General features: G+C 44.2%; 3 protein-coding genes across 5 annotated transcripts in view; 2 read left to right on the forward strand and 1 right to left on the reverse strand.

Annotated features, from left to right (window-relative positions):
* Window positions 1-25,472, reverse strand: part of LOC140119963 (uncharacterized) — a 1,020,783-nt gene that overhangs the window by 267,389 nt on the left and 727,922 nt on the right. The window lies entirely within an intron of this gene.
* On the forward strand, window positions 6,548-16,004 carry LOC140119812 (uncharacterized). The gene is made up of 2 exons (XM_072139215.1): window positions 6,548-7,315; window positions 7,798-16,004. Exons 1-2 carry the CDS (start codon window positions 7,231-7,233, stop codon window positions 9,480-9,482), a joined length of 1,770 nt encoding a protein of 589 aa, XP_071995316.1. The 5' UTR covers window positions 6,548-7,230; the 3' UTR covers window positions 9,483-16,004.
* The window catches only part of LOC140119817 (uncharacterized), a 51,831-nt gene continuing 50,029 nt past the window's right edge, over window positions 23,671-25,472 (forward strand). The window contains exons 1-2 of one of the 3 annotated variants that reach the window (XM_072139222.1): window positions 23,671-24,225; window positions 24,310-24,433. In XM_072139222.1, coding sequence (XP_071995323.1) covers window positions 24,349-24,433 — 85 coding nt within the window. In that variant the 5' untranslated portion in view covers window positions 23,671-24,225; window positions 24,310-24,348. The remainder of the gene's footprint in view (window positions 24,226-24,309; window positions 24,434-25,472) is intronic. The other 2 variants (XM_072139221.1, XM_072139223.1) reach the window with 2 other exon arrangements.

Below are 25,472 nucleotides of genomic sequence, written 5' to 3' on the forward strand. Positions count from 1 at the left end.
TATCCCCGTAATCGTATCGACCCATAGAATAAAGATAACAGGATTATTAGTCTATACGGTGAACACCAAAAAAAAAAGAGTAAAAAATCCAGTACAGAATTGATGCTTTTCTACTCCTGCCCTCAAAAAAAGTTCCTAAATTTTCAACAATAGGTGATACCAACCCCAAAATGGTAACAATGGAAAAAGCATCTCATCCCGCAAAAAAAATGCCGTCACATGGCCCCAATAACGGAAAAGCGAAAATTTTATAGCCTTCAAAAGGGGCCAATGAGGACACTAAAATCCTGGCAGCTGCAGGGCGCTCCTTCCCTTCTGCGTCTCGCTGTGCGCCCATAAAACAAGTCACAGCCACATGTGGGGGGTCTTTGTACTCAGGAGAAATTGCAGAACAAATTGTATGGTGGGTTTTCTCTTTTTATATTTTGGAAATGTGTAAATTTTAGTGCTAAATGAACGTATAAGGGAACAGTATGACCATTCTAAATTTCACCTCCATTTTGATTCAATTACTATGAAGATCTCAAGGGGTTAACAATCTTCGTAAAAGCTGTTTCTGATAGCTTGAGGGGTGCAGATTTGAAAATGGGTTGGTTATATAGGGGGTTTTGATGCTAAATATGTAAAATTTCATTCAAAACTGTATTTATCCCCAAAATAGTCAATTCTGAAAATCCGGAAAAGCGATATTCTATTTGTAAGCCGCGTGACGTCAAAATAAATTATCCAGACATTTCAGAAATTATGAAAATGTAAAGTAGACAAATGGAAAATGTTATTCAGCAACTTATTTAGGTGGTAAATCTATCTGCCTGAAAACGCAATGATTTAGAATTTCGAAAATGGCAAATTTTTCAAAAAATTTATCATATTTTCTTTTTTTTGTAAATAAACGCAAAACTTATCAGCCAAAATTTACCACTAAAATGAAGTACAACATGTGGGGAAAAAACAATCTCAGAATCGTTTTGATAAGTAACAGTGTTCAAAAGTTATAACCATATAAAGCGACGCAGGTCAGAATCCAAAAAATCGGGCTGAGCCTTAAGCTGTAAAATGGCTGCGTCCTTAAGGGGTTAAAGTGACAGCTCTACCTGGGACTATTTTCTGCTGTATTGGTGTCCTCAGGTGCTGGTATCAATGAAAACTGTGACAGAGAAGGGAGTATAAATCACAAATTAAATTTCTGTGTTGGCACTTTGCGATAAATAAGCGGGTCTTTGTTGTAGTTTGGGCACTCGGTCTCTAAAAGGTTCGCCATCACTGCTCTATACTGTACTGCTGTGACTACTACTACACAGCCAGACATCTCCTGCACTGCCCATCATGCTCTATACTGTACTGCTGTGACTACTACTACACAGCCAGACATCTCCTGCACTGCCCATCATGCTCTATACTGTACTGCTGTGACTACTACTACACAGCCAGACATCCGCTGTCCTGTCCATCATGCTCTATACTGTACTGCTGTGACTACTACTACACAGCCAGACATCTCCTGCACTGCCCATCATGCTCTATACTGTACTGCTGTGACTACTACACAGCCAGACATCTCCTGCCCTGTCCATCATGCTCTATACTGTACTGCTGTGACTACTACTACACAGCCAGACATCTCCTGCACTGCCCATCATGCTCTATACTGTACTGCTGTGACTACTACTACACAGCCAGACATCCCCTGCACTGCCCATCATGCTCTATACTGTACTGCTGTGACTACTACTACACAGCCAGACATCTCCAGCACTGCCCATCATGCTCTATACTGTACTGCTGTGACTACTACTACACAGCCAGACACCTCCTGCACTGCCCATCATGCTCTATACTGTACTGCTGTGACTACTACACAGCCAGACATCTCCTGCACTGCCCATCATGCTCTATACTGTACTGCTGTGTATACTACTACACAGCCAGACACCTCCTGCACTGCCCATCATGCTCTATACTGTACTGCTGTGACTACTACTACACAGCCAGACATCTCCTGCACTGCCCATCATGCTCTATACGGTACTGCTGTGACTACTACACAGCCAGACATCTCCTGCACTGCCCATCATGCTCTATACTGTACTGCTGTGACTACTACTACACAGCCAGACACCTCCTGCACTGCCCATCATGCTCTATACTGTACTGCTGTGACTACTACTACACAGCCAGACATCTCCTGCACTGCCCATCATGCTCTATACTGTACTGCTGTGACTACTACTACACAGCCAGACATCTCCTGCACTGCCCATCATGCTCTATACTGTACTGCTGTGACTACTACTATACAACCAGACATCCCCTGCACTGCCCATCATGCTCTATACTGTACTGCTGTGACTACTACTATACAACCAGACATCTCCTGCACTGCCCATCATGCTCTATACTGTACTGCTGTGATTACTACTACACAGCCAGACATCTCCTGCACTGCCCATCATGCTCTATACTGTACTGCTGTGACTACTACTACACAGCCAGACATCTCCTGCACTGCCCATCATGCTCTATACTGTGCTGCATTGGTGCTCGGTATGACACTGCTCCTCCAGTGACTGTGGATGGGGAGGAGGAGGAATCCCAGGCAGAAGGTTATAGACACTGAGGGGAGAGGCTGTTACTCCATGTACAGCGACCAGTCACAGGAACCCGGAAGGAAGAAGGTGTTACGTCACTGGTCACGTGACACGACATGTCATGTGACTGGGAATATGTGGGCGGGGCTTCCTGCTCTGTGCTGTGTATGGAGGATGATCCGGGTGAGTACATCTGAGTCCCAGGAGCTGCCCCCCCCTCCTCACCCTGCAGTCCTATGTAATCCCTTACATGTCAGTACATGCAGTCCTATGTAATCCCTTACATGTCAGTACATGCAGTCCTATGTAATCCCTTACATGTCAGTATATGCAGTCCTATGTAATCCCTTACATGTCAGTACTTGCAGTCCTATGTAATCCCTTACATGTCAGTATATGCAGTCCTATGTAATCCCTTACATGTCAGTATATGCAGTCCTATGTAATCCCTTACATGTCAGTATATGCAGTCCTATGTAATTACTTACATGTCAGTATATGCAGTCCTATGTAATCCCTTACATGTCAGTATATGCAGTCCTATGTAATCCCTTACATGTCAGTACATGCAGTCCTATGTAATCCCTTACATGTCAGTACCTGCAGTCCTATGTAATCCCTTACATGTCAGTACCTGCAGTCCTATGTAATCCCTTACATGTCAGTACATGCAGTCCTATGTAATTACTTACATGTCAGTATATGCAGTCCTATGTAATCCCTTACATGTCAGTACATGCAGTCCTATGTAATCCCTTACATGTCAGTACATGCAGTCCTATGTAATCCCTTACATGTCAGTATATGCAGTGCTATGTAATCCCTTACATGTCAGTATATGCAGTCCTATGTAATCCCTTACATGTCAGTACATGCAGTCCTATGTAATCCCTTACATGTCAGTATATGCAGTCCTATGTAATCCCTTACATGTCAGTACCTGCAGTCCTATGTAATCCCTTACACGTCAGTACCTGCAGTCCTATGTAATCCCTTACATGTCAGTATATGCAGTCCTATGTAATCCCTTACATGTCAGTATATGCAGTCCTATGTAATCCCTTACATGTCAGTATATGCAGTCCTATGTAATCCCTTACATGTCAGTACCTGCAGTCCTATGTAATCCCTTACATGTCAGTACTTGCAATCCTATGTAATCCCTTACATGTCAGTACTTGCAGTCCTATGTAATCCCTTACATGTCAGTACTTGCAGTCCTATGTAATCCCTTACATGTCAGTACATGCAGTCCTATGTAATCCCTTACATGTCAGTACATGCAGTCCTATGTAATCCCTTACATGTCAGTACTTGCAGTCCTATGTAATCCCTTACATGTCAGTACTTGCAGTCCTATGTAATCCCTTACATGTCAGTACTTGCAGTCCTATGTAATCCCTTACATGTCAGTACTTGCAGTGCTATGTAATCCCTTACATGTCAGTACATGCAGTCCTATGTAATCCCTTTCATGCCAGTACATGCAGTCCTATGTAATCCCTTACATGTCAGTACTTGCAGTCCTATGTAATCCCTTACATGTCAGTACTTGCAGTCCTATGTAATCCCTTACATGTCAGTACATGCAGTCCTATGTAATCACTTACATGTCAGTACATGCAGTCCTATGTAATCACTTACATGTCAGTACATGCAGTCCTATGTAATCCCTTACATGTCAGTACCTGCAGTCCTATGTAATCCCTTACCTGTCAGTATTTGCAGCCCTATGTAAACCTCCTGAGCTCCCATCTGTCTTGTGTACAATCCCTGTGGCCCTAATATTAGTATCTGACCCCCTGACCTTTATGCGCAGGCCCTAATATTAGTCACTATAACTGTTTCTAACATTTGTATGATTTCATGTTTAGTCAAGATAAAAACTTATATTTTGCAAAACGTTTTTATTTAAAGATTTTCCATTTTTTAAATTTCTAATTTCTCTGCTTTCCAGTCAGATGGTGATTCCCCCTAAATTACAGAATATCTCACCTTTTGTTAGTTATGTAATTTTCTGGACAAGACCGTCATTTTGCCCTAAAAATTCATAAATGACATGATGGAAGGCTCGGCCATATTTGATACATCCTCTCCTGAGGATCGGATACCCATGGAATGCACAGGGCAGGAATTTGTATTGTCACATTGTACCGGCTACACAATTTTAAGTTTTATTTGCATAGGTGGATCCAAAAGATGTGGAGTGTCATTTCCTCAATGGATACCAGATAAAAAATAGGGACTTCTTCTGGCGCAGCCCAAGGAATCACGGCTATACGTAAAGCTCAATGGTGACTCAATTTAATATTATAATCAGGATAAAATACATACAGATAAAATCAGCCAACTGTGGAGGGCAGGGTCCATGGGAATTGTAAGGACCCCTGTAACCTCTCTAGGCACCGGGCTATTAAATGTGTTTATAGAACAGAACATGGTATTGGATACCGGAAAAAGGGCAGAATCTCCCCAGATTATCTCCAACATCTCAATCCTTCTCATTCTGTCGCAGGATCCTTATGTACTAGAAACCAGATGGCGGCCAGGATCCTGGAGCTCACCCTGGAGATGATCTCCTTGATAACCGGAGAGGTGAGAGTCTCCCAGGACACGGCTCTTATCTCTAGGAATAACAGCGGGAAATGACTGGAGAGGTGAAGGATTCTTAGGATCTATGTAGTGATCAGTGTCTCCCCATACACAGGATTACACAGTAGTGAAGAAGTCGTCTGGTGAGTGTGTGACCCCCCGTGTGTCAGGAGGATGGACCCAGAGCCCCATCACCGAGCCTCCACCTCATTCACTGATACATGAGCAGAAGATCCTAGAACTTACCTCCAGGATCACTGAGCTGCTGAGCGGAGAGGTGAGCGCTTCCGGGAATGCTGGGACATTGTACAATAACACAAGGGAGGTGTCTGGGTGATGACTGTGTCATTGTGGGTGTCAGGTTCCTATAAGGTGTCAGGACGTCACTGTCTATTTCTCCATGGAGGAGTGGGAGTATATAGAAGGACACAAGGACCAGTACAAGGACATCATGATGATGAAGGGTCCACCACAGACAGAGAAGGTCAGAGAGCAGATGGCGGCCAGGATCCTGGAGCTCACCCTGGAGATGATCTCCTTGATAACCGGAGAGGTGAGAGTCTCCCAGGACACGGCTCTTATATTAATAATAATAATATTTATATAGCGCCATCATATTCCGTAGCGCTTTACTAATCATAGGGGACAAATAAAAATATAATAAAACATGACAGAATACAAACATTCATATGGAACAAAAGGAGTGAGGTCCCTGGTCGCAAGAGCTTACAGTCTATGACAGTGATGGCGAACCTTTTAGCGGCCGAGTGCCCAAACTGAACCCAAAACCCCCCTTATTTATCACGAGGTGCCAACTAAAAATTAAAGCAGTAACTTATTGCTCCCTGTTCAACAACTTTCAATCATATTGGCCTCCTGAGAACAGCACCACTGTAGAAAGATGGGAAATTTACATCACTTCTTTCCAGTTTCCCTCTGTACACAGAGAATCGTGGGGCCAGCAGGAGGTCCTCCAAAGATAATTCGGCCCTGTCTACTCATCCCCCCTCTTCCTACAGTCCCAAGTAGCGAAGGAAGTATCAAAATATGACTGAAAGCAGCATCTTTTAAGTTGCTTTGAACTGCAGGAAGATTCTTTGAGTCCTGTCTGGTGTGCTGCGGCGATGGACCGGGTGCCCACAAAAAGGGCTCGGAGTGCCGCCTCTGGCACCCATGCCATAGGTTCGCCATCACTGGTCTATGAGGTAGAGGGGGTGACACAAGAGGTGAAATGCTTATATAATGGTCCAGCCATTCTTCGTAAGGGAATAGAACAAAATATAATATAATAAATAGTAGTGCTGTCACTTGAAACTGTCATCAGCCGTCATCTCATATACAAAGTCCGAGGTGAATGGGACTGCAGAGAAGCCTGAAGCTTGGTGTCTGCTGGTGGCTGGATAACAGACGGGAGGAGGACACAGGATGGTTTAGTAAAGAGAGTTAAAAACTTCATGCAGTTAACGAGTGTTATAGACCTGCCTAAAGAGATGGGTTTTAAGAGCATGTTTGAAACTTTGGAGGTTAGGTGGGAGTCTGATAGACTGGGGCAGAGCATTCCATAGAATGGGTGCAGCTCTAGAGAAGTCTTGGAGACACAAATGGGAGGTTCGAACTAGGGTAGAGATTAATCTAATGTCACTGGCAGATCAAAGAGCACAGGTAGGACGATAGACTCTTATCTCTAGGAATAACAGCGGGAAATGACTGGAGAGGTGAAGGATTCTTAGAATCTATGTAGTGATCAGTGTCTCCCCATACACAGGATTACACAGTAGTGAAGAAGTCGTCTGGTGAGTGTGTGACCCCCCGTGTGTCAGGAGGATGGACCCAGAGCCCCATCACCGAGCCTCCACCTCATTCACTGATACATGAGCAGAAGATCCTAGAACTTACCTCCAGGATCACTGAGCTGCTGAGCGGAGAGGTGAGCGCTGCCGGGAATGCTGGGACATTGTACAATAACACAAGGGAGGTGTCTGGGTGATGACTGTGTCATTGTGGGTGTCAGGTTCCTATAAGGTGTCAGGACGTCGCTGTCTATTTCTCCATGGAGGAGTGGGAGTATATAGAAGGACACAAGGACCAGTACAAGGACATCATGATGGAGGACCACCAGCCCCTCACATCACCAGGTAAGAGGAGACATTCCTGATTATAGAGGACAGAGCAGGTGTGAGGTCACCTTACAGCTCCTGCTCATCCCTAGACCCAGGCCCAGTAAGTCACAAGGTATAGCAATCAAATAAGCCCTAAATGAACAGTGTTATACTTTTTGAAAGCAATGCAAAAACCCGAATTTTTTTTTCACATTGGAGTAAGGACCATGCAATAGTTTTCTGTCAGACTTTGAACGTTCTTTTCTGTGCAAACTGCTCGCAGAGGTATTTAAGAAGTGTCTGTGCCGCATTTGTGTTGTGTTAAAATTTCAGATTTTTAATCTTCATCACATATTTCTGCACTGAAGGGGGTGATCCAGTGCTCAGTCGAACCACTTTCGGTTCAACCCATATTATATATATATCCTAGGCCCAGCTCTGATCTGCCGGCTGTGTGGTGATACACATCTTTGTTATTGTACAGATATCGATTAGTTTTTATGGTTATTATTTTCTAGGTGAAGACCAGATGACTGGCTCCCATCCACCTCTCCGTTCACCATCCTATCATGAAGTAATAGATAATCAATCACACACTGGTAAACTTAGGACTGGACAAAATCTGCCAAAAATATTGTCTGATCTTTCCATTCACAAGGAGAGTCTCAGAGAAAATGGGCCTTATGTGTGTCCTGAATGTGGGAAGAGCTATACCCAGAAATCACATCTCGTTCAGCATCAGAAACTTCACACAGGAGCGGCGCCATTTCCATGTATCGTATGTGGGAAAAATTTTAATAACCAATCAGCTCTTTCCATTCACGAGAGGAGTCATAGAGAAAATGGGCCATTTCCATGTCCAGAATGTGGGAAGAGTTTTACCTTCAAATCCGTTCTTGTTCATCATCAGAAACTTCACACAAAAGAGAAACCATTTTCATGTTCCGAATGTGGAAAGAGTTTTACCTGTAATTCAGCTTTTGTTAAACATCAGAGAAGCCACACGGGGGAGAAACCATTCTCATGTCCAATTTGTGGAAAATGTTTTGCTGAAAAATCTTATCTCCCACAGCATATAAAAACACATAAGGAAGAGAAGCCATTTTCATGTTCTCAATGCGGGAAAAATTTTACCACAAAATCTCAGCTTGTTAAACATCAGGGAACTCACACAGGAGGGAATCCATTTCCTTGTTCGGAATGTGGGAAAAATTTTCAAACCAAATCCGCTCTTGTCATTCACGAGAGGAGTCATAGTGAAAATGGACCATTTCCATGTCCAGAATGTGGGAAGAATTTTGCCTTTAAATCCGTTCTTGTCCATCATCAGAAAATTCACACAAAAAAAAGGCCATTTTCATGTTCGGAATGTGGAAAGAGTTTTACTTGTAATTCAGTTCTTGTTAAACATGTGAGAAGTCACACGGGGGAGAAACCATTCTCATGTCCAATATGTGGAAAATGTTTTACTTACAAATCATATCTACCACAGCATATAAAAACACATAAGGGCGAGAAGCCATTTTCATGTTCTCAATGCGGGAAAAAATTTACCAAAAAATCTAATCTTGTTAAACATGAGGGAATTCACACAGAAGAGAAGCCATTTTTATGCTCGGAATGTGGGAAATCTTTTATCGATAAACCGTCTCTTATTCTACATCAGAGACGTCACACAGGGGAGATGCCATTTTTATGTTCAGAATGTGGGAAATCTTTTATCATGAAATCCGCTCTTGTTCTACACCAGAGAATTCACACAGGGGAGAAGCCATTTTCATGTTCGGATTGTGGGAAATGTTTTAGCAGAAAATCATCGCTTGTTCTACATCAGAGACGTCACACAGGGGAGATGCCATTTTTATGTTCGGAATGTGGGAAATCTTTTATCGTTAAAACGGCTCTTGTTCTACATCAGAGAATTCACACAGGGGAGAAGCCATTTTGTTGTTCAAAATGTGGAAAATGTTTTAACCAACAATCAAATCTAGTCCAACACCTAAAAACTCACAAAGGGGAGAAGCCACATTCGTGTTTAAAATGCGGAAAGAGTTTTGCCTGTAAATCAAATCTTGTTATTCATCAAAGAATTCACACAGGGATGAAGCCATTTTCATGTTCAGAATGTGACAAATGTTTTAACAGGAAATCATATCTTCTACAACATGTAAAAAGTCACAATGGGAAAAGTTTAACCCTGTAAACGCATCTTGTTATACATAAGAGAATTCACACAGCGGAGAAGCCATTTTCAAAGAAAGTGGGGATAGTTTTATACATTGGATACAGAAAGTACTCAGACCCCTTTAAATTGTTCACTCTTTGCTTCATTGCAACCAGTTGGTAAGATCAAAAAATTTCTTTTTTTTTTTACTCATCATTGTACACTCTGCACTGCATTTTGACAGAAAAAGAAAACAGAAAAGTAGATAATTTTTAAGTTTAAGAAATATTGAAATATCACATGGTTATAAGTATTCAGACCCTTTGCGGTGACAATCACATGCACACATGCTGTCTATTTCCTTTTGATCCTCCTTGAGATGGTTCTAATCCTTCATTGGAGTCTAGCTGTGTTTAATTAAACAGGTTGGACTTGATTAGCAAAGGCACACCGCTGTCTATATAAGATTTCAAAGCTCACGGTGCATGTCGGAGCACATGAGAATCATGAGGTCTAAGGAACAGCCCAAGTAGCTCAGAGACAGAAATGTGGCAAGGCACAGATCTGGCTAAGGTTACAAAAGAATTTCTGCAACTCAAGGTTCCTAAGAGCACAGTGGCCTCCAAAATCCTTAAATGGAAGAAGTTTGGGATGACCACAGCTCTTCTCTCACCAAGGCTCTTCTCTCACAATTGCTTAGCTTGTATGGACAGCCAGGTTGCAGAAGAACCCCAAGATCACTTTGGCTTACCTACAGTAATGCAGGAGGGAGATGAGAGAAAGTTCTACAAACTCGCCTATCACTGCAGCCCTCCACCAGTGAGGGCTTTATGGCAGATTGTGCCGACAGAAGCCTCTCCTCGGTGCAAGACACGTTCAGTTTTCACAAAAACTCATGAAAGACTCCCAGACTATGGGAAATGAGATTCTTTGGTCTAATGAGAAGAAGATTGAACTTTTTGGTGTTAATTCTAAGCAGTGGAGAAAACCAGATGCTGCTCATCATCTGCCAAATACAATCCCAGCAGTGACACATGGTGGTGGCAGCATCATGCTATTGGGGGGGGGAGGGACAGGACCACATTTAGAAATGGGCAGCACAGGGGCTCAGTGGTTAGCACTACAGCCTTGCAGCCCTAGGGTCCCAGGTTCAAGTCTCATCTAGGTCAACATGTGCAAAGAGTTTGTATGTTCTCTCCGTGTTTGTGTGGGTTTCCTCTGGGTCCTCCCACACTCCAAAACATACTAGTAGGTTGATTAGATTGTGAGCCCACTGAGTATCTCTGGAGAGACTTGAAATTGGCTTCCACCAACGTTCACCATCCAACCTGAGGGAACTGGAGAGGAAGAGGCAGAGGATCCCCAAATCCTAGTGTGAGAAACTTTTTGCATATTCCCAAGAAGACCCGTGGCTGTACATGGTTCTTGTCATGAACCCCGCACACCGGATTCCAAACACGGGGTGCACCTACTCTATTGAGTCCCAGAATTAAGCCCTTAAGCTCCACCCACTTCCACAAAACGGTATCCTTACGCTAAATTTACTCCACACAACCTCGGCACCCAGTCCAAACTGCCACCAGTAGGCACCTCAACCACACAAACACACTGATGATTTACACAGAACATGCACTCACTACTTATGCTATTTTAAAAATGACCTGGTAACGCAATTCCCTTCGGAAACTCAGATTCTTTAAGGCTACAAGCAGAGGCTTATTAAACGTATCACTTTAATATACATAAAAATACAGTACACTCAAAATGAAATTGTCAGATAAAAATAAAATAAAAAAGTTAAAAACAATACACATACGGATAGGGAATAAGTTAGGGAAAACAGAAACAAAAAAAATGAGGGCAAGGCACGCAGATTGATCCAGTCTTCTAATGTATAGAATCCTCAAACTGAACAAAGCCATGCGGACGCTTCACTAATTTAAAGCCAGGAGGTTTCTGACCCCACCCCCCTGGCTGTGACACCCACCCCTGGCTGTGATGTCACTGTGAGGGGGAAGTTTTTCTATCTGGGTCTGGACTTTTATTAAAACCCCATAACTTGGATGATGGCACAACTGTTCCATTGCTCGCCCCCGTTCTCTCCATACCAAACTTTGGGTGTCTAGGCCTAACATTAGGGGTGTTCTGCCATTGGCTGGGTTCCCCTGGAGCTTGGCTTTTGATATTCGGTCCAAGAGTATATCTAGATCCTATAACTGTCCCGTGTAGCTGGGGACCCATAATTATAAATTCTGCCCCAGTTATGGACAGCTATGATATTTCCTTTGTCTTCCGGCACAAGCTGGTCCAAGGTGTCCACTTTCCCACATAGAGAAGAGCATGTTTCTCTGGGGTTTGGAGACTCGCTGCCTCCCCCTCTTCCTGGCTGGTTGTAAAGCAATGTGCCCCTTCAGCCATTGGCTCTGGACAAATGGATCCTCAGGACTCATAACAGGACATAACGAAACAACACAAAAGTGAAAAATAAACTCTACAGTGGTAATATTATCACAGTTCTTTAACTCGATACTGAGCAAAAGTTCTCAATACGGATGTTCTAGTTTTTTCGGTCAAGATGGTTTCCAAATGTACATTAATGAGCAAAAAAAGGAACTTTTTTGATCTTACCAATTGGCTACAATGAAACAGAGTGAAAAATGTAGACATTATAAAATTGACCCTGGAGAGAAGCCATTTCCATGTACACAATGGGGCAAATTTACTTACCCGGTCCAGTCGCAATCCCGCGGAGCGTTGTCCGATGAGAATTCGGGTCTGCCGGGATTCACTAAGCCCGTGCTCCCGAGTTTCTGCATGTGTCGCTGCTGCGCTGAGGTCCGCCGGAGTTCACCTGCTTCTTCTCGGTGCATGTGAGTGCTTCATCTTGCGACACAATTCTTTTTTTAAATTCCGCTGTTTTTCCGAATCTGTCTGGTTGTCCAACGGCCACACCCCCTGATTTCTGTCGCATGCAAGCCGGCGCCGATGCGTCACAATCCGATCGCGTGCGGGAAAAACCCGGGGCAATTCGGCATGAAACGGAAATATTCGGGAAAACCCGATGGAATTGCGGTCTGTGGACCCTTAGTAAATGTAGGAAATGTTTTACCCAGAAACTACATCTAGTGAGACATGGGGAAAAACTCTCACAGGGCAGCAGCCAAAAATCCCTTGATATCTTAACCACATGCAAACAAGACACAGATTTTATATTTTTGATGTGTGAGTTTTTTTTTTTTTCAGCCCTCAAAAAATAAACACTTATGGAGCATCTGAGGAGTCGCACATAGAAACCATGGGGGAGAATTATTATTTAACTACTTTCGAGTGGCGAAAAAAAAGCCCTTGAGATTTAATTAATTAATTTAAAAAATCGCCAAATACCCCTTGGCAATTTTTTTGCTATTTTTTTTAATGCCAAAAAGTCAATGATAAATGGGGTGGAATAAAAATCCATTAAAAAAGGTTTCATATTAAAAAATACAAATTCAACTTGGAGAGCTCCCTAAAACATAGTACATAGTTTGATTTAACTATTACTTTAATAACTTTTTTCTTTTCTATACAATTAATAACTATTCAAATCCAAAAATTTGCCCAATGCACATTACATACACCTAAAACTAAAAGCTGAACCTATGAAGAGTTCATACAAACCAGAGTTCAGTCTAATCGTATTCACATGTTCTATGTCATTGAATTATTTTATCCAATTATTCTGATCTCTTATAAAGAATGGCTGAACCATTGTACAAATACTAATCCTTCCTTCTTCCTCATAGATTGTGAGCTCTTGGGAGCAGGGCCCTCCATAACTATGTTTTTGGTCTCTTATGATCTGTATAGTGCTGTGGAATATGAAGGTGCTTTAGAAATTAAGATGTATTAGTTTTATTTGCCACAAGGAGCTGAAGGTTGTGTAGACATATTTCCCAGTATGGTGCCCTCTGTGTCATGGTGCCCTGCGATCCATGTATCGGATCGCAGTCACACCTGCGCCCCACTCCATGGCGGTGCTGCCCACTTCCGGGTTTTCCATACAGGCCATCTTCTCCCAGCAACCCCTGCCGGGTCTTAGTGCTTATTGCCTATGAGAAAGCTTCCCTTGCGAACCTGTTGTATTCTCCTCCCCCGATGTGACCCCAGACCTGACCTTGTACCTTTGCTGCCAGCCCTGACCTCCTGCTCCGTTCCAGACTCTGCACCTCTGTCGCCTGTCCTGACTATCTGCCTGTTCATGACTCAGAGACTGCCTTGTGTTCCTGTAACTCAACCTTGGCTGCCACCACGGACATGTCACGCCTGTGGAGCGACCTGGTGGTACCACGCTGCAGGAAGACCATTCCGCTTTGCTGCAGGCTCTGGTGAAGACCGGGTGCCCCTTAGACTCCGGTCCCAGTTGTCGGCTTGTGTCATCGTCCGCTGTGCTCCAGGGTGTTCACTGACCCCAATCCCTGACACTCTGTTCTAGAATGACGGAGGTCAACACATTCTGCCACTGTTTTTTGCTACAATACATTGATGATTGTTGCAGTGTCAGGATCAGGAATAATCTAATTACTCTACACCCATTGTTTGCAAGAAAGGCAAATAAAGTTGTGTAAACCCACTGGGGCAGATTTACTTACCTAGTCCTGTTACGATTCACTAAGATCGTGCGCCCCAGTTCCTGCATCCGTCACTTCTGCCCCGAGGTCCGCCTGAGTTCACCTGCTTCTTCCTGGTGCATACTGAGTGCTTGATCTTGTGACACAATCACGTTTTTAAATTCTGCGGTTTGTCCGAATCCGTCGGGTTGTCTGAAGGCCACGCCCCCGATCTCTGTCGCGTGTCAAAATCCGATCGCGTGCGCCAAAATCCCGGGCCAATTCGGCGCAAAACGGAAATTGTCAGGAAACCCGACAAAAATGCGTCCGACAGACCCTTAGTAAATGAGCCCCATTGTATTTCCTTGGGGGCAAAAGGCTTACTCCTGCACATATGGTGGCCATCTGTGATATTAATACAGGGCATCACAAGCCCCCACTCGTAACCAAGTCCCCACTCCTTAAAATAACATACACTGACAGCTTTTTTTGTGGAATAATATAGGCTTTGGCATTTATTATGGGATACACAACAAATCACCAGAGACCTCATTTTCACTACGGACAGGTTGCAGAAGCCCATCACACCTGCAGTGCAAAATGCCTTTTCCCCTGTGCCGCTTACCGGGGGGAACCAATCCTCTTCTGGGCAGGTCTGTCAAGTGCCTTCCGGGTCTGACTGTAAACGTCTGCGCATGCGCCTGCATGCTCAGGCAGCCTACACTGCTCTACAATGAAGAAGTATTGTAGAGCAGTGTATTGGAATTGAACCAGCGATCAGACCTATTCAAGTTTGTATAAGTAAAAAAAGTTTAAAAAAAAAGTAGAGTTTAAACATTAGAATAAATAAAAAATAAATACTTAAAAATATAAGCCCCTAAAATGTCACTTTCCCATAAAAACACTTAATAAACTATAAAAAACACAAACCCACAACCCCCGCCCCTCAAATTTGGTACTGCCGCATCCATAACAACATGCATAATAAAACAGAATCGTTATTGGACCGACTCGGTAAACGACGGGAAACAAATATACAAAAAATGTTCCTAAAAAGATAATTTTAATTAACACCTTTAAAAAAAAAATGCTCTAAAAAGTGATTAAAAAATTTTTACGCACTCTAAAATAAGCCCACTAAAAAGAACAACTCTTCTCACCAAAATAAACCCCTAACCAGATTTGTCAGCCGAAAAATAAAAAAGTTCTGCATATGAAAAAACAGCGATGCTAAAATGAACAAGATTTTCTACAAATTAGTTTTTATTCAGTAAAATTGAATAAAATACAGAAAACCCCACATATTTGGTATCCCTGCGTCCGCTGCATAATAAAACAGAATCGTTATTGGACCCACAAAGAGAACCCCATAAAAAACAACCCCAAAAAACCCTCCGAAAAAAATATCATTTTTCATTAATACCCTCTAAAAATTGCCCTAAAAAGTGATAAAAAAAGTTCCACACTCTAAAATAAGACCAAAGAAGAACAATCCTTCTGTCAAAAAATAAAGATTATAGCCTGTACAATTTGACAATGTAAATCTGCTCTGGATGCTCTGCTCCTTCTCTTCTATGCCCGGCCGTGTATTTGAGAGAAATTGGGTATCAAAATTTGGGGGAGTCTTTTTTCATTTAATCCATTGTAAATGTTTAATTTTCCACACAAAATGTAATGTATTGACAATAAATATTACAATTTGCAGACTGCACCTCCATTTTGTTTTAAACCCTATAAAACACCTAAAGGGTTAACAAACTTCTTAAAACTGGTTTTTCATACATTGAGGGGTGTAGTTTCCATAATGCGGTAATTTATGAGTCTTGCTATTATTTAGGCCTCTCACGGTCAATTAGAAGTTGAGGAGGGCCATCTAAATACGGGTTTTGGTGATTTTTCCCAAAAATTCAAAAAATGGGCCCCAAATTCATGCCAACATAAAGCAGACATTTGGGAAATGTAAGTTATGAATTTATTTGGGTGCTATGACTATCTGCATCAAAAGTAGAGAATTTAGAACTTTGAAAATAAAGAATTTTTTAAAATTTTTGCCAAATTAGTTTTTTTTTCAGAACTAAACACAAAAGATTTCATCTAAATTTTTAAACTAATTTGAAGTACAATGTGTCACGAGAAAACAATCTCAAAATCCCCTGGATATCTCATAGCGTTCCAAAGCTATAACCACTTATAGTGACACAGGACAGATTTGAAAAATGGGGCCGATTACTAGAGTCCCGTAGGGGTTAAACTTTTAATTTTTTTTTTTTTTTACTATTTTCTAATATATTTTTTTACCATTATTTCTGACCTTACAGGGTACTTTAACCCTGCGGGGTCTGATTGCAAATACTATATACTGCAATATTACTAGCAACATAACTGATGATATCTAATAGCCTGCCATCTGCTGGTTATTAATATATATCATTACACACGACAAGCATATGAGTCTCAACGAGACTGTAGGCTGTCATGGCAACCGATCGCCACCTTCCGATGACATCAGGGGGGGCAGTGATCGGCCATCCAAGATGGCGGCGCTCCTGTAATGGTAAGTTAGGTGGTGCAGTCGGGTTTGACCACGGCACTTAAGGCCCCTTCCAGTGGCGTAACAACAGCCGTAGCAGCCATAGCGGCTGCTACGGGGCCCAGGCTGCTTAGGGGCCCGGGATGGACTGCAGGCTGCAGAGTCAAAATGATCAACGCTGCTCTCCCGGGCCCATCCTTCCCTCCCTGCGCATTGGCAGAGCAACCAGGCCCGTCTACCCACCTCCTCTGCAGCCTGCTTGCACCCCCACACACTTCCTGCAGGACTCTGCCATTCAACAACACAGCCACCTCCCCGCCCACCGCGGCCTCTGCGGCTGCCTCCGTGATCCCACAGCCACCCGCCTCCCCGACCACAGAGCCTCCCGCCCGCGGCCACAGCCGCCTCCCCGTCCGCGGCCACAGCCGCCTCCCCGTCCGCGACCACAGCCGCCTGCCTGCCCGCGCAATGACAGAGGCAGCAGTGTGGGCAGCTGACACCTACTCGCCTGAAGACGCAGCCACCTACACAATCCAGCTACCTGCATGCCAAAAATGTAAGTAAAACCTTATATATGTATGCATAGTTATATGTATATATGTTGTATGTGTGTGGATATGCTATATGTATGTGTGTATATGCTGCGTGTGTGTGTATTTGCTGTATGTGTGTATAAATACTGTATGTATGTGTATATTCTAAATATACTATATGTATGTATGTGTGTGTGTCTAAGCTGTATGCATGTGTGTGTATGCTGAAAATACTGTATGCATGTGTGTATATTCTGTATGCATGTGTGTGTATATGCTGTATATAATGTATGCATGTGTGTATATGCTGAATATACTGTATGCATGTATGCATGTATATACGCTGTATGCATCTGTGTGTATATTCTACATATAGTATATGCATATGTGTGTATATGCTGAATATACTGTATGTATGTGTGTATATACCGTATGTTGTGTATATATACTGTATGTTGTGTATATACTGTATGTGTGTATGTGCTTCATATACTGTATGTATGTGTGCATATACTGTGTGTATATGCAGTATGCATGTAAACACCATATATACTGTATGTGTGTATACTGTATGTAAAAGTATATGATGTATATATACTATATGTATGCATATATACAGTATGTATGCAAATTTGATGTAAATACTTTTTGTGTTTAAATGTATGAATGTGTACATACTGTATGTGTGTATATACTGTATAAGTTTGTATATACTGTATGAATGTGTAGATACACTAAATAATGTATTTAAGTGTATAAATGTCTCTGTGTATACATGAGTTTATAAATATGTGTGATTGTATAAAAGTGTGTGTACAAATATGTATAAATATGTTTTAAGGGGAAGGGGGCCCGTGCAGAAATCTGCTATGGGGCCCTGCTTCTCCTAGTTACGCCACTGGCCCCTTCTACACTTGCGTTTTTCACGCATGCTTTTGACCCATTGTAATCAATGGGCTATTTCAGACTTGCATTTCTTTTCACGCACACACACAACTTTTTTTTTAATGCACGTTTAAATCTCGGCATGCTCTACTTTTATAAGTCACACGCGTGAAAAACGCACCATACAAGTCTATGGAGATGCATCAAAAACGCATCGCACTCTGAGACACTTGCAAGTGCAAGTTACAACCTACATGACTCCTACACAGCAGCTGGGGGATGGTGCAGTGATTGATTACTTCTGCCTGTCAGTGACATCACTCTCTGGAGCAGTGCATAATGAGAAGCGCTGCAGCAGCCACAGGAGCAACAAAGCCTCAATATCATAATTTTATAATTGTTATTTCAGCAAAACCACTTGGATCAGGGATTAAACAAGATATGTTTCTGCATCAGTGTAGCTACAGCAGTCTCAGGCTATGTTTGCTTCATAATGCATAAAATCAGATTGTAGATTTCCTTTAACTTCTTGGTCTCCGCAACAGATTGCACTGAACAAAGGGTCCTAGGCGACTCACTGCCTCAATCCCTCCCTTCAAAAAAAATGCAGGCAGCCCAGGGTCCTAGTGTGCAGGATCCATAGTCCAAGACAAAAAAAGGAGAGAAGGCCACAGCATCCAATATGATGAAAAATAGAAATGCTTGACAAAGATTCATGGTGAATCGAAACGTTGCAGTTTTTTCTATGCCTGTGTGAATAAAGGTTTACCCATTTTTCGTCAATCGCTTCCATACCATCCATTTTCTGTACTTGTATATGTCACTGGGCTCGCGTGTGTCTTATGTTACCATTAGTTTTATGTACTTGTTTTATCCTTAAAACTTAAAAATCTAAAAAAGAAAGACAGACACAGAGGAGGGGAGAGGAGACTCTGCTATTCCTCCTCCACGATGGCCCAATTTTAGGCAGACTCCTCTTCCTTCATAACCAGCTGTCTCGTAGCAACCGCCAGCAATGATCATGTGACTTATGACATCATCACAGGTCCTTCATCCACCACTTCTCCTCTATACACCCTGTCACTGCTTCTTGACCTCCCGGGAGGCCCCGCCCCTCAGTGACATCACACTCCCAGGGTCACATGACTAGTGGATAGTGAGTAAGAGACCCCGCCCCTCAGTGACACCACACTCCCCGGGTCACATGACTAGTGGACAGTGAGCAGGAGAAAGTGTGTGACATAGAGTGTCCTGCACTGAGGAGAGAAGAGGTAAGTGACCAGAGGAGGGACTACAACTCCCAGCATGCTCCAGGAGCACACACACTATATGGAGGGACTACAACTCCCAGAATTCTCCAGGAGCACACACACACACACACACTATATGGAGGGACTACAACTCCCAGCATGCTCCAAGAGCACATACACTATATGGAGGGACTACAACTCCCAGCATGCTCCAGGAGCGCACAAACTAAATTTAGGGACTACAACTTCCAGTGTGCTCCAGGAGCACACACACTATATGGAGGGACTACAACTCCCAGCATGCTCCAGGAGCACACACACTATATGGAGGGACTACAACTCCCAGCATGGAGGAGGAGCTTCTACTTAGGAGACATCAGGGGAGGAGCCAGGAATAGCTGAGGAGGAGGAGCTTCTATTGAGGCGACATCATTGTGTTTCACCTGGAGAAGTCATTAAATGGTTTGTAAGAATGGACGTTACAATGAGAGGATCCATGGATGTCCAGAACTGGGAACAACTGGAGAATAAATTTCTCTTGTGTTTCTGGATATTCTGGACCCTGGCTTATAGGAACAGAGAGCAGAGATCAGGAGCCAATGTCACCTGTCAGATCATTATGGCCAAATAATCCCCCCGTGGGGCAATATCTGAGCCAACAAAGTCTCCCTCCATGTCCTGTCCAGTATGTGCTATTAGTGAGGAGCGGCACAGTCCAGCGCCATCACTCCTCCCTCAGTCCAGTGACCTCCCCTCCAGTGTCTGGAGAATCCCCATCTGTCACATCACACATGTCATGGACACAATTGCTTCATATAGAGTTTGCTCTTAGTTCTTGTCATGTTTCCTCAGGTTCTATAGATCCAGGACTCCCAGAGGTTTCTCCTAAAGATGATCCTTTCCATCAATGATCCACCAGGGATCCGGGAGAAGGACAGAGAGCAGATGGCGGCCAGGATCCTGGAGCTCACCCTGGAGATGATCTCCTTGATAACCGGAGAGGTGAGAGTCTCCCAGGACACGGCTCTTATCTCTAGGAATAACAGCGGGAAATGACTGGAGAGGTGAAGGATTCTTAGGATCTATGTAGTGATCAGTGTCTCCCCATACACAGGATTACACAGTAGTGAGGAAGTCGTCTGGTGAGTGTGTGACCCCCCGTGTGTCAGGAGGATGGACCCAGAGCCCCATCACCGAGCCTCCACCTCATTCACTGATACATGAGCAGAAGATCCTAGAACTTACCTCCAGGATCACTGAGCTGCTGAGCGGAGAGGTGAGCGCTGCCGGGAATGCTGGGACATTGGGGAACATTTACTTACCCAGTCCCTGATCTGGAGTGTATGACGATCATGCGCTGTGCCGCGATTCACGGTGATTCGAAATCCTGCGCCCGATTTCCTGCATGTGTCGCTTCCCCGCTCAGGTCCGCCAGAGTTCACCTTCTTCTTTTTGGTGCGTGCTCAGTCCGAATCAGTCGGATCGTCCAACGGCCCGTCCCCCGATTTCTGTCGCATGAAAGCCGGTGACGATGCGCCAAAATCAGATTGGTGCGACACAATCCCCTCCTTAATCCCTGTCCCAGCGGTGCCATCTCCGAAAACGTCGGAAAACCCGACGGAAATGCGCCTGGGGGACCCTTAGTAAATAAGCCCCATTGTGTGACATTCCAAACCCCTCAAGAGTATTGTAATGTCCCTGCCAGTGTCTTCCTCTCACAGGATGCGGCTTAGGAAGTGTTAATTTTTTTTTTTTTTTTAATTTGCTTAACATTCCAAGTGTGAACTGTGCTTTAAAAAAAAATAAATAAGTTTACACCGCACCCAGCTTCTCTACAGAAGTTCTCTGGTCCAGTTACTACTCTAGTTACATTGTACTGCTGGACGGTACTTTGCTCCAGTCATCTGGGCTCTATATATACAGTGGCTCAAAGCGCGTATATAGCTGATTATATTTTCTCCTGGTTCTATTGTTGCTGCTCTCCTTGATGTATCTTTGATGTAGTGCCATCTCTGCTGTGACCCGCACCTCTTACCGCTACTTATTGCGTTATCCGCTTGTTTTATGTCCGCAGAGTCATGTACGATGGGATTGTCTTCGTGGTTGACCTGTAACGCTTAGAATATGCAGAAACAAGTGGGCAGGTGACCGGTTGGGCGGCTCAGTTTAGGGATCACTGTCTGTCTTCCCAGAGTCCCAGTCGCCATTACAGTTACACAAAGTCAATTAGTTATTGTTTTCATGGACGTTCCCTGAACAGATGAATTGTGGGAATCACAGGACATAAGATAGAGATGTCCACACAACACTCGCCCACAGCCCTGAACGACTGATAGTCCCCGTTCACGAGCCTCAGTGAGACGCTGCCTTATCTGTGCAGTAGACTGCCACCAATATAAGCCCGGTCCATAACAGATTAGATCAGGTCAGAAGCCAATCCAGGCAGCGTATATATATATATAACTGATACATGAATATGCAGGTTTATGGATAGGGATAAAGAACAATGCAGGTGAAATTTATAAATGTAATTCCCTTAACCCCTTAACGCTCTGCGCCGTAGCTCTACGGCGCAGAGGTATAAGGGATGTATGAAGAGGGCTCACGGGCTGAGTCCTCTTCATACAGAGGTGGGGGTTTTTGCATTTTGCACAAAACCCCCACCGCTAATAACCGCGGTCGGTGCTTGCACCGATCGCGGCTATTAACCCTCTAAACGCCGCCCGCAAAGTCGCGGGCGGCGTTTAAAAGACGGCGGCGCGTGGGCGCCGCCATCTTTTTTTCGATCGCCACGCCCCCGAACGTCATCGGGGGGCGGCGATCGGTTACCATGGTAGCCTCGGGTCTTCTCTTGACACGAGGCTACATGGTTTATGCAGGTTCGTTACAATGAGCCAGTGGCTCATTGTAATGTAAGACCTGCAAAAACGCCATATATTGCAATACTGTAGTATTGCAGTATATGGTAGGAGCGATCTGATCATCTAGGGTTAATGTACCCTAGATGGTCTAAAAAATAGTGAAAAAAAAAAGAAAAAAAAAAGTTTAAAAAATAAAAAAAATTAATAAAATATTAAAAGTTCAAATCACCCCCCTTTCCCTAGAACGGATATAAAACATAACAAACAGTAAAAATCACAGACATATTAGGTATCGCCGCGTCCCAAAATGCCCGATCTATCAAAATATAAAAACGGTTACGGCCGGCGGTGACCTCCGAGGCGGGAAATGGCGCCCAAATGTCCGAAATGCGACTTTTACACCTTTTTACATAACATAAAAAATGAAATAAAAAATGATCAAAATGTCGCACAGACCTCAAAATGGTAGCAATGTAAACGTCGCCTCATTTCGCAAAAAATGACCCCTCACACATTTCCGTGCGCCAAAGTATGAAAAAGTTATTAGCGTCAGAAGATGGCAAAAATTTTTTTTTCTTTTTTGTACACATTCGTTTAATTTTTGAAAATGTATTAAAACACAATAAAACCTATATAAGTTTGGTATCACCGCGATCGCACCGAACCAAAGAATAAAGTAGGCGTGTTATTTGGAGCGAAGAGTGAAAGTCGTAAAAACTGAGCCCACAAGAACGTGACGCACGTGCGGTTTTTTTTCAATTTTTCCACATTTGGAATTTTTTTTCAGCTTCGCAGTACACGGCATGTTAAAATAAATAACATCACGGGAAAGTAAAATTTGTTACGCACAAAATAAGCCCTCACACAGGTCTGTACACGTAAAAATGAAAAAGTTATGGATTTTTGAAGTTGGAGAGCGAGAAATGAGCCGGAAAACCCTCCGTCCTTAAGGGGTTAAAGACGCACTAGACCAAACCATACACAAGGGAATATATGTACAGCTAACAGAGTGTAGATTATCAGTGGCGCAGAACAAATCTAAGCAATTCCATTGGGTTACATGAGTAGGGATAGGATAGGTTGTACTTGAAGATTCTTTATGCTATTTGTTATCTTGTGATGGTAATAACCTCTAGGAAAAGAACAATGACCATTGGGATTGATTTGTTTTTAATGGAGGTATAGACACTCTTTTCCATAGAAATCCACCTACCTGGACCAGACCAATGGGAGGTCATAGGACTACAGTTCCCGTGCCATCAGACCTGTCCTTACCTCCCGTGTATTTTAAGACCAAATATGACCCATGTACTGCGCTTCCATTGAGAGATCTGGGTAACTTCCAGGTGCATGGTTGTCCAGATCCCAGATATATACCCGGTATATGACTGGGGTTCCCCATAATTCTACTATTGGCATATAAAGATATTTCCCATATACCTCTAGTTATGGAGGAATCTCTCTGTGCCACAGCATCTGATGTGAAATCACTGAACCCCCCCCCCCTCTCCCATGGCGCTAATTATCCTGTCTCGCTTGTATTCAAGGTATTGCTGGGGGTGGGGGGTAGTAGTGATATATGTAATTCACTGAAGTACATGAAAAGGCATGACCCCAACAGTGCCCCTTCTACTTCTATATATTCATTACAAGGTTTATGGATGACGATGACTGTGTCATTGTGGGTGTCAGGTTCCTCTAAGATGTCAGGACGTCGCTGTCTATTTCTCCATGGAGGAGTGGGAGTATATAGAAGGACACAAGGACCAGTACAAGGACATCATGATGGAGAAGGACAGAGAGCAGATGGCGGCCAGGATCCTGGAGCTCACCCTGGAGATGATCTCCTTGATAACCGGAGAGGTGAGAGTCTCCCAGGACACGGCTCTTATCTCTAGGAATAACAGCGGGAAATGACTGGAGAGGTGAAGGATTCTTAGGATCTATGTAGTGATCAGTGTCTCCCCATACACAGGATTACACAGTAGTGAAGAAGTCGTCTGGTGAGTGTGTGACCCCCCGTGTGTCAGGAGGATGGACCCAGAGCCCCATCACCGAGCCTCCACCTCATTCACTGATACATGAGCAGAAGATCCTAGAACTTACCACCAGGATCACTGAGCTGCTGAGCGGAGAGGTGAGCGCTGCCGGGAATGCTGGGACATTGTACAATAACACAAGGGAGGTGTCTGGGTGATGACTGTGTCATTGTGGGTGTCAGGTTCCTATAAGGTGTCAGGACGTCGCTGTCTATTTCTCCATGGAGGAGTGGGAGTATATAGAAGGACACAAGGACCAGTACAAGGACATCATGATGGAGGACCACCAGCCCCTCACATCACCAGGTAAGCGGAGACCTTCCTGTTATTAGACTGGAGCTTTCTGCTGAATCTCCTTCCCCTAAGTTCATTTTTTTGGTTACTCTCAAACAGACAGTATAAATTGATGGAATGAATCGTAGAGTTTTATTGGTAATCTAATCATCCCATGTCAATGTTTCTGTTAATTAGGTGGAAGACCTTGCTCCACCAGGGTCATTTGTTTAGAACAGTGTAGGGGGCATGTTCTAATTCTGTATATACATTTTTATAATTTTGGACATATGTGTTTAAAAGGAATGATCTTTTCTTGTCATGTAGGGTCAGTATGGATGGCATATAGCAAGAGGTCGTGTAGTCAGGAATACCAAGTGCTGATGCTGTAGGGAGGCTCAGTTTTAGTGTATGAAATATATTCAGGCTTGTTCAAAAGACTCTGCTTCTAAGCAGGGGTCTCTCCCCTCTATAGCTCCCCGGGAGCCGGGGTCTCTCCCCTCTACGGCTCCCCGGGTGCCGGGGTCTCTCCCCTCTATGGCTCCCCGGGTGCTGGGGTCTCTCCCCTCTACGGCTCCCCGGGTGCCGGAGTCTCTCCCCTTTACGGCTCCCCGGGTGCCGGGGTCTCTCCCCTCTACGGCTCCCCGGGTGCCGGGGTCTCTCCCCTGTATGGCTCCCCGGGTGCTGGGGTCTCTCCCCTCTACGGCTCCCCGGGTGCCGGGGTCTCTCCCCTTTACGGCTCCCCGGGTGCCGGGGTCTCTCCCCTCTACGGCTCCCCGGGTGCCGGGGTCTCTCCCCTGTATGGCTCCCCGGGTGCTGGGGTCTCTCCCCTCTACGGCTCCCCGGGTGCCGGGGTCTCTCCCCTTTACGGCTCCCCGGGTGCCGGGGTCTCTCCCCTCTACGGCTCCCCGGGTGCCGGGGTCTCTCCCCTCTACGGCTCCCCGGGTGCCGGGGTCTCTCCCCTCTACGGCTCCACGGGTGCCGGGGTCTCTCCCCTCTACGGCTCCCCGGGTGCCGGGGTCTCTCCCCTCTACGGCTCCCCGGGTGCCGGGGTCTCTCCCCTCTACCGCTC

Source organism: Engystomops pustulosus, chromosome 2 (assembly GCF_040894005.1).
Source record: "Engystomops pustulosus chromosome 2, aEngPut4.maternal, whole genome shotgun sequence".
Taxonomy (NCBI): domain Eukaryota; kingdom Metazoa; phylum Chordata; class Amphibia; order Anura; family Leptodactylidae; genus Engystomops; species Engystomops pustulosus.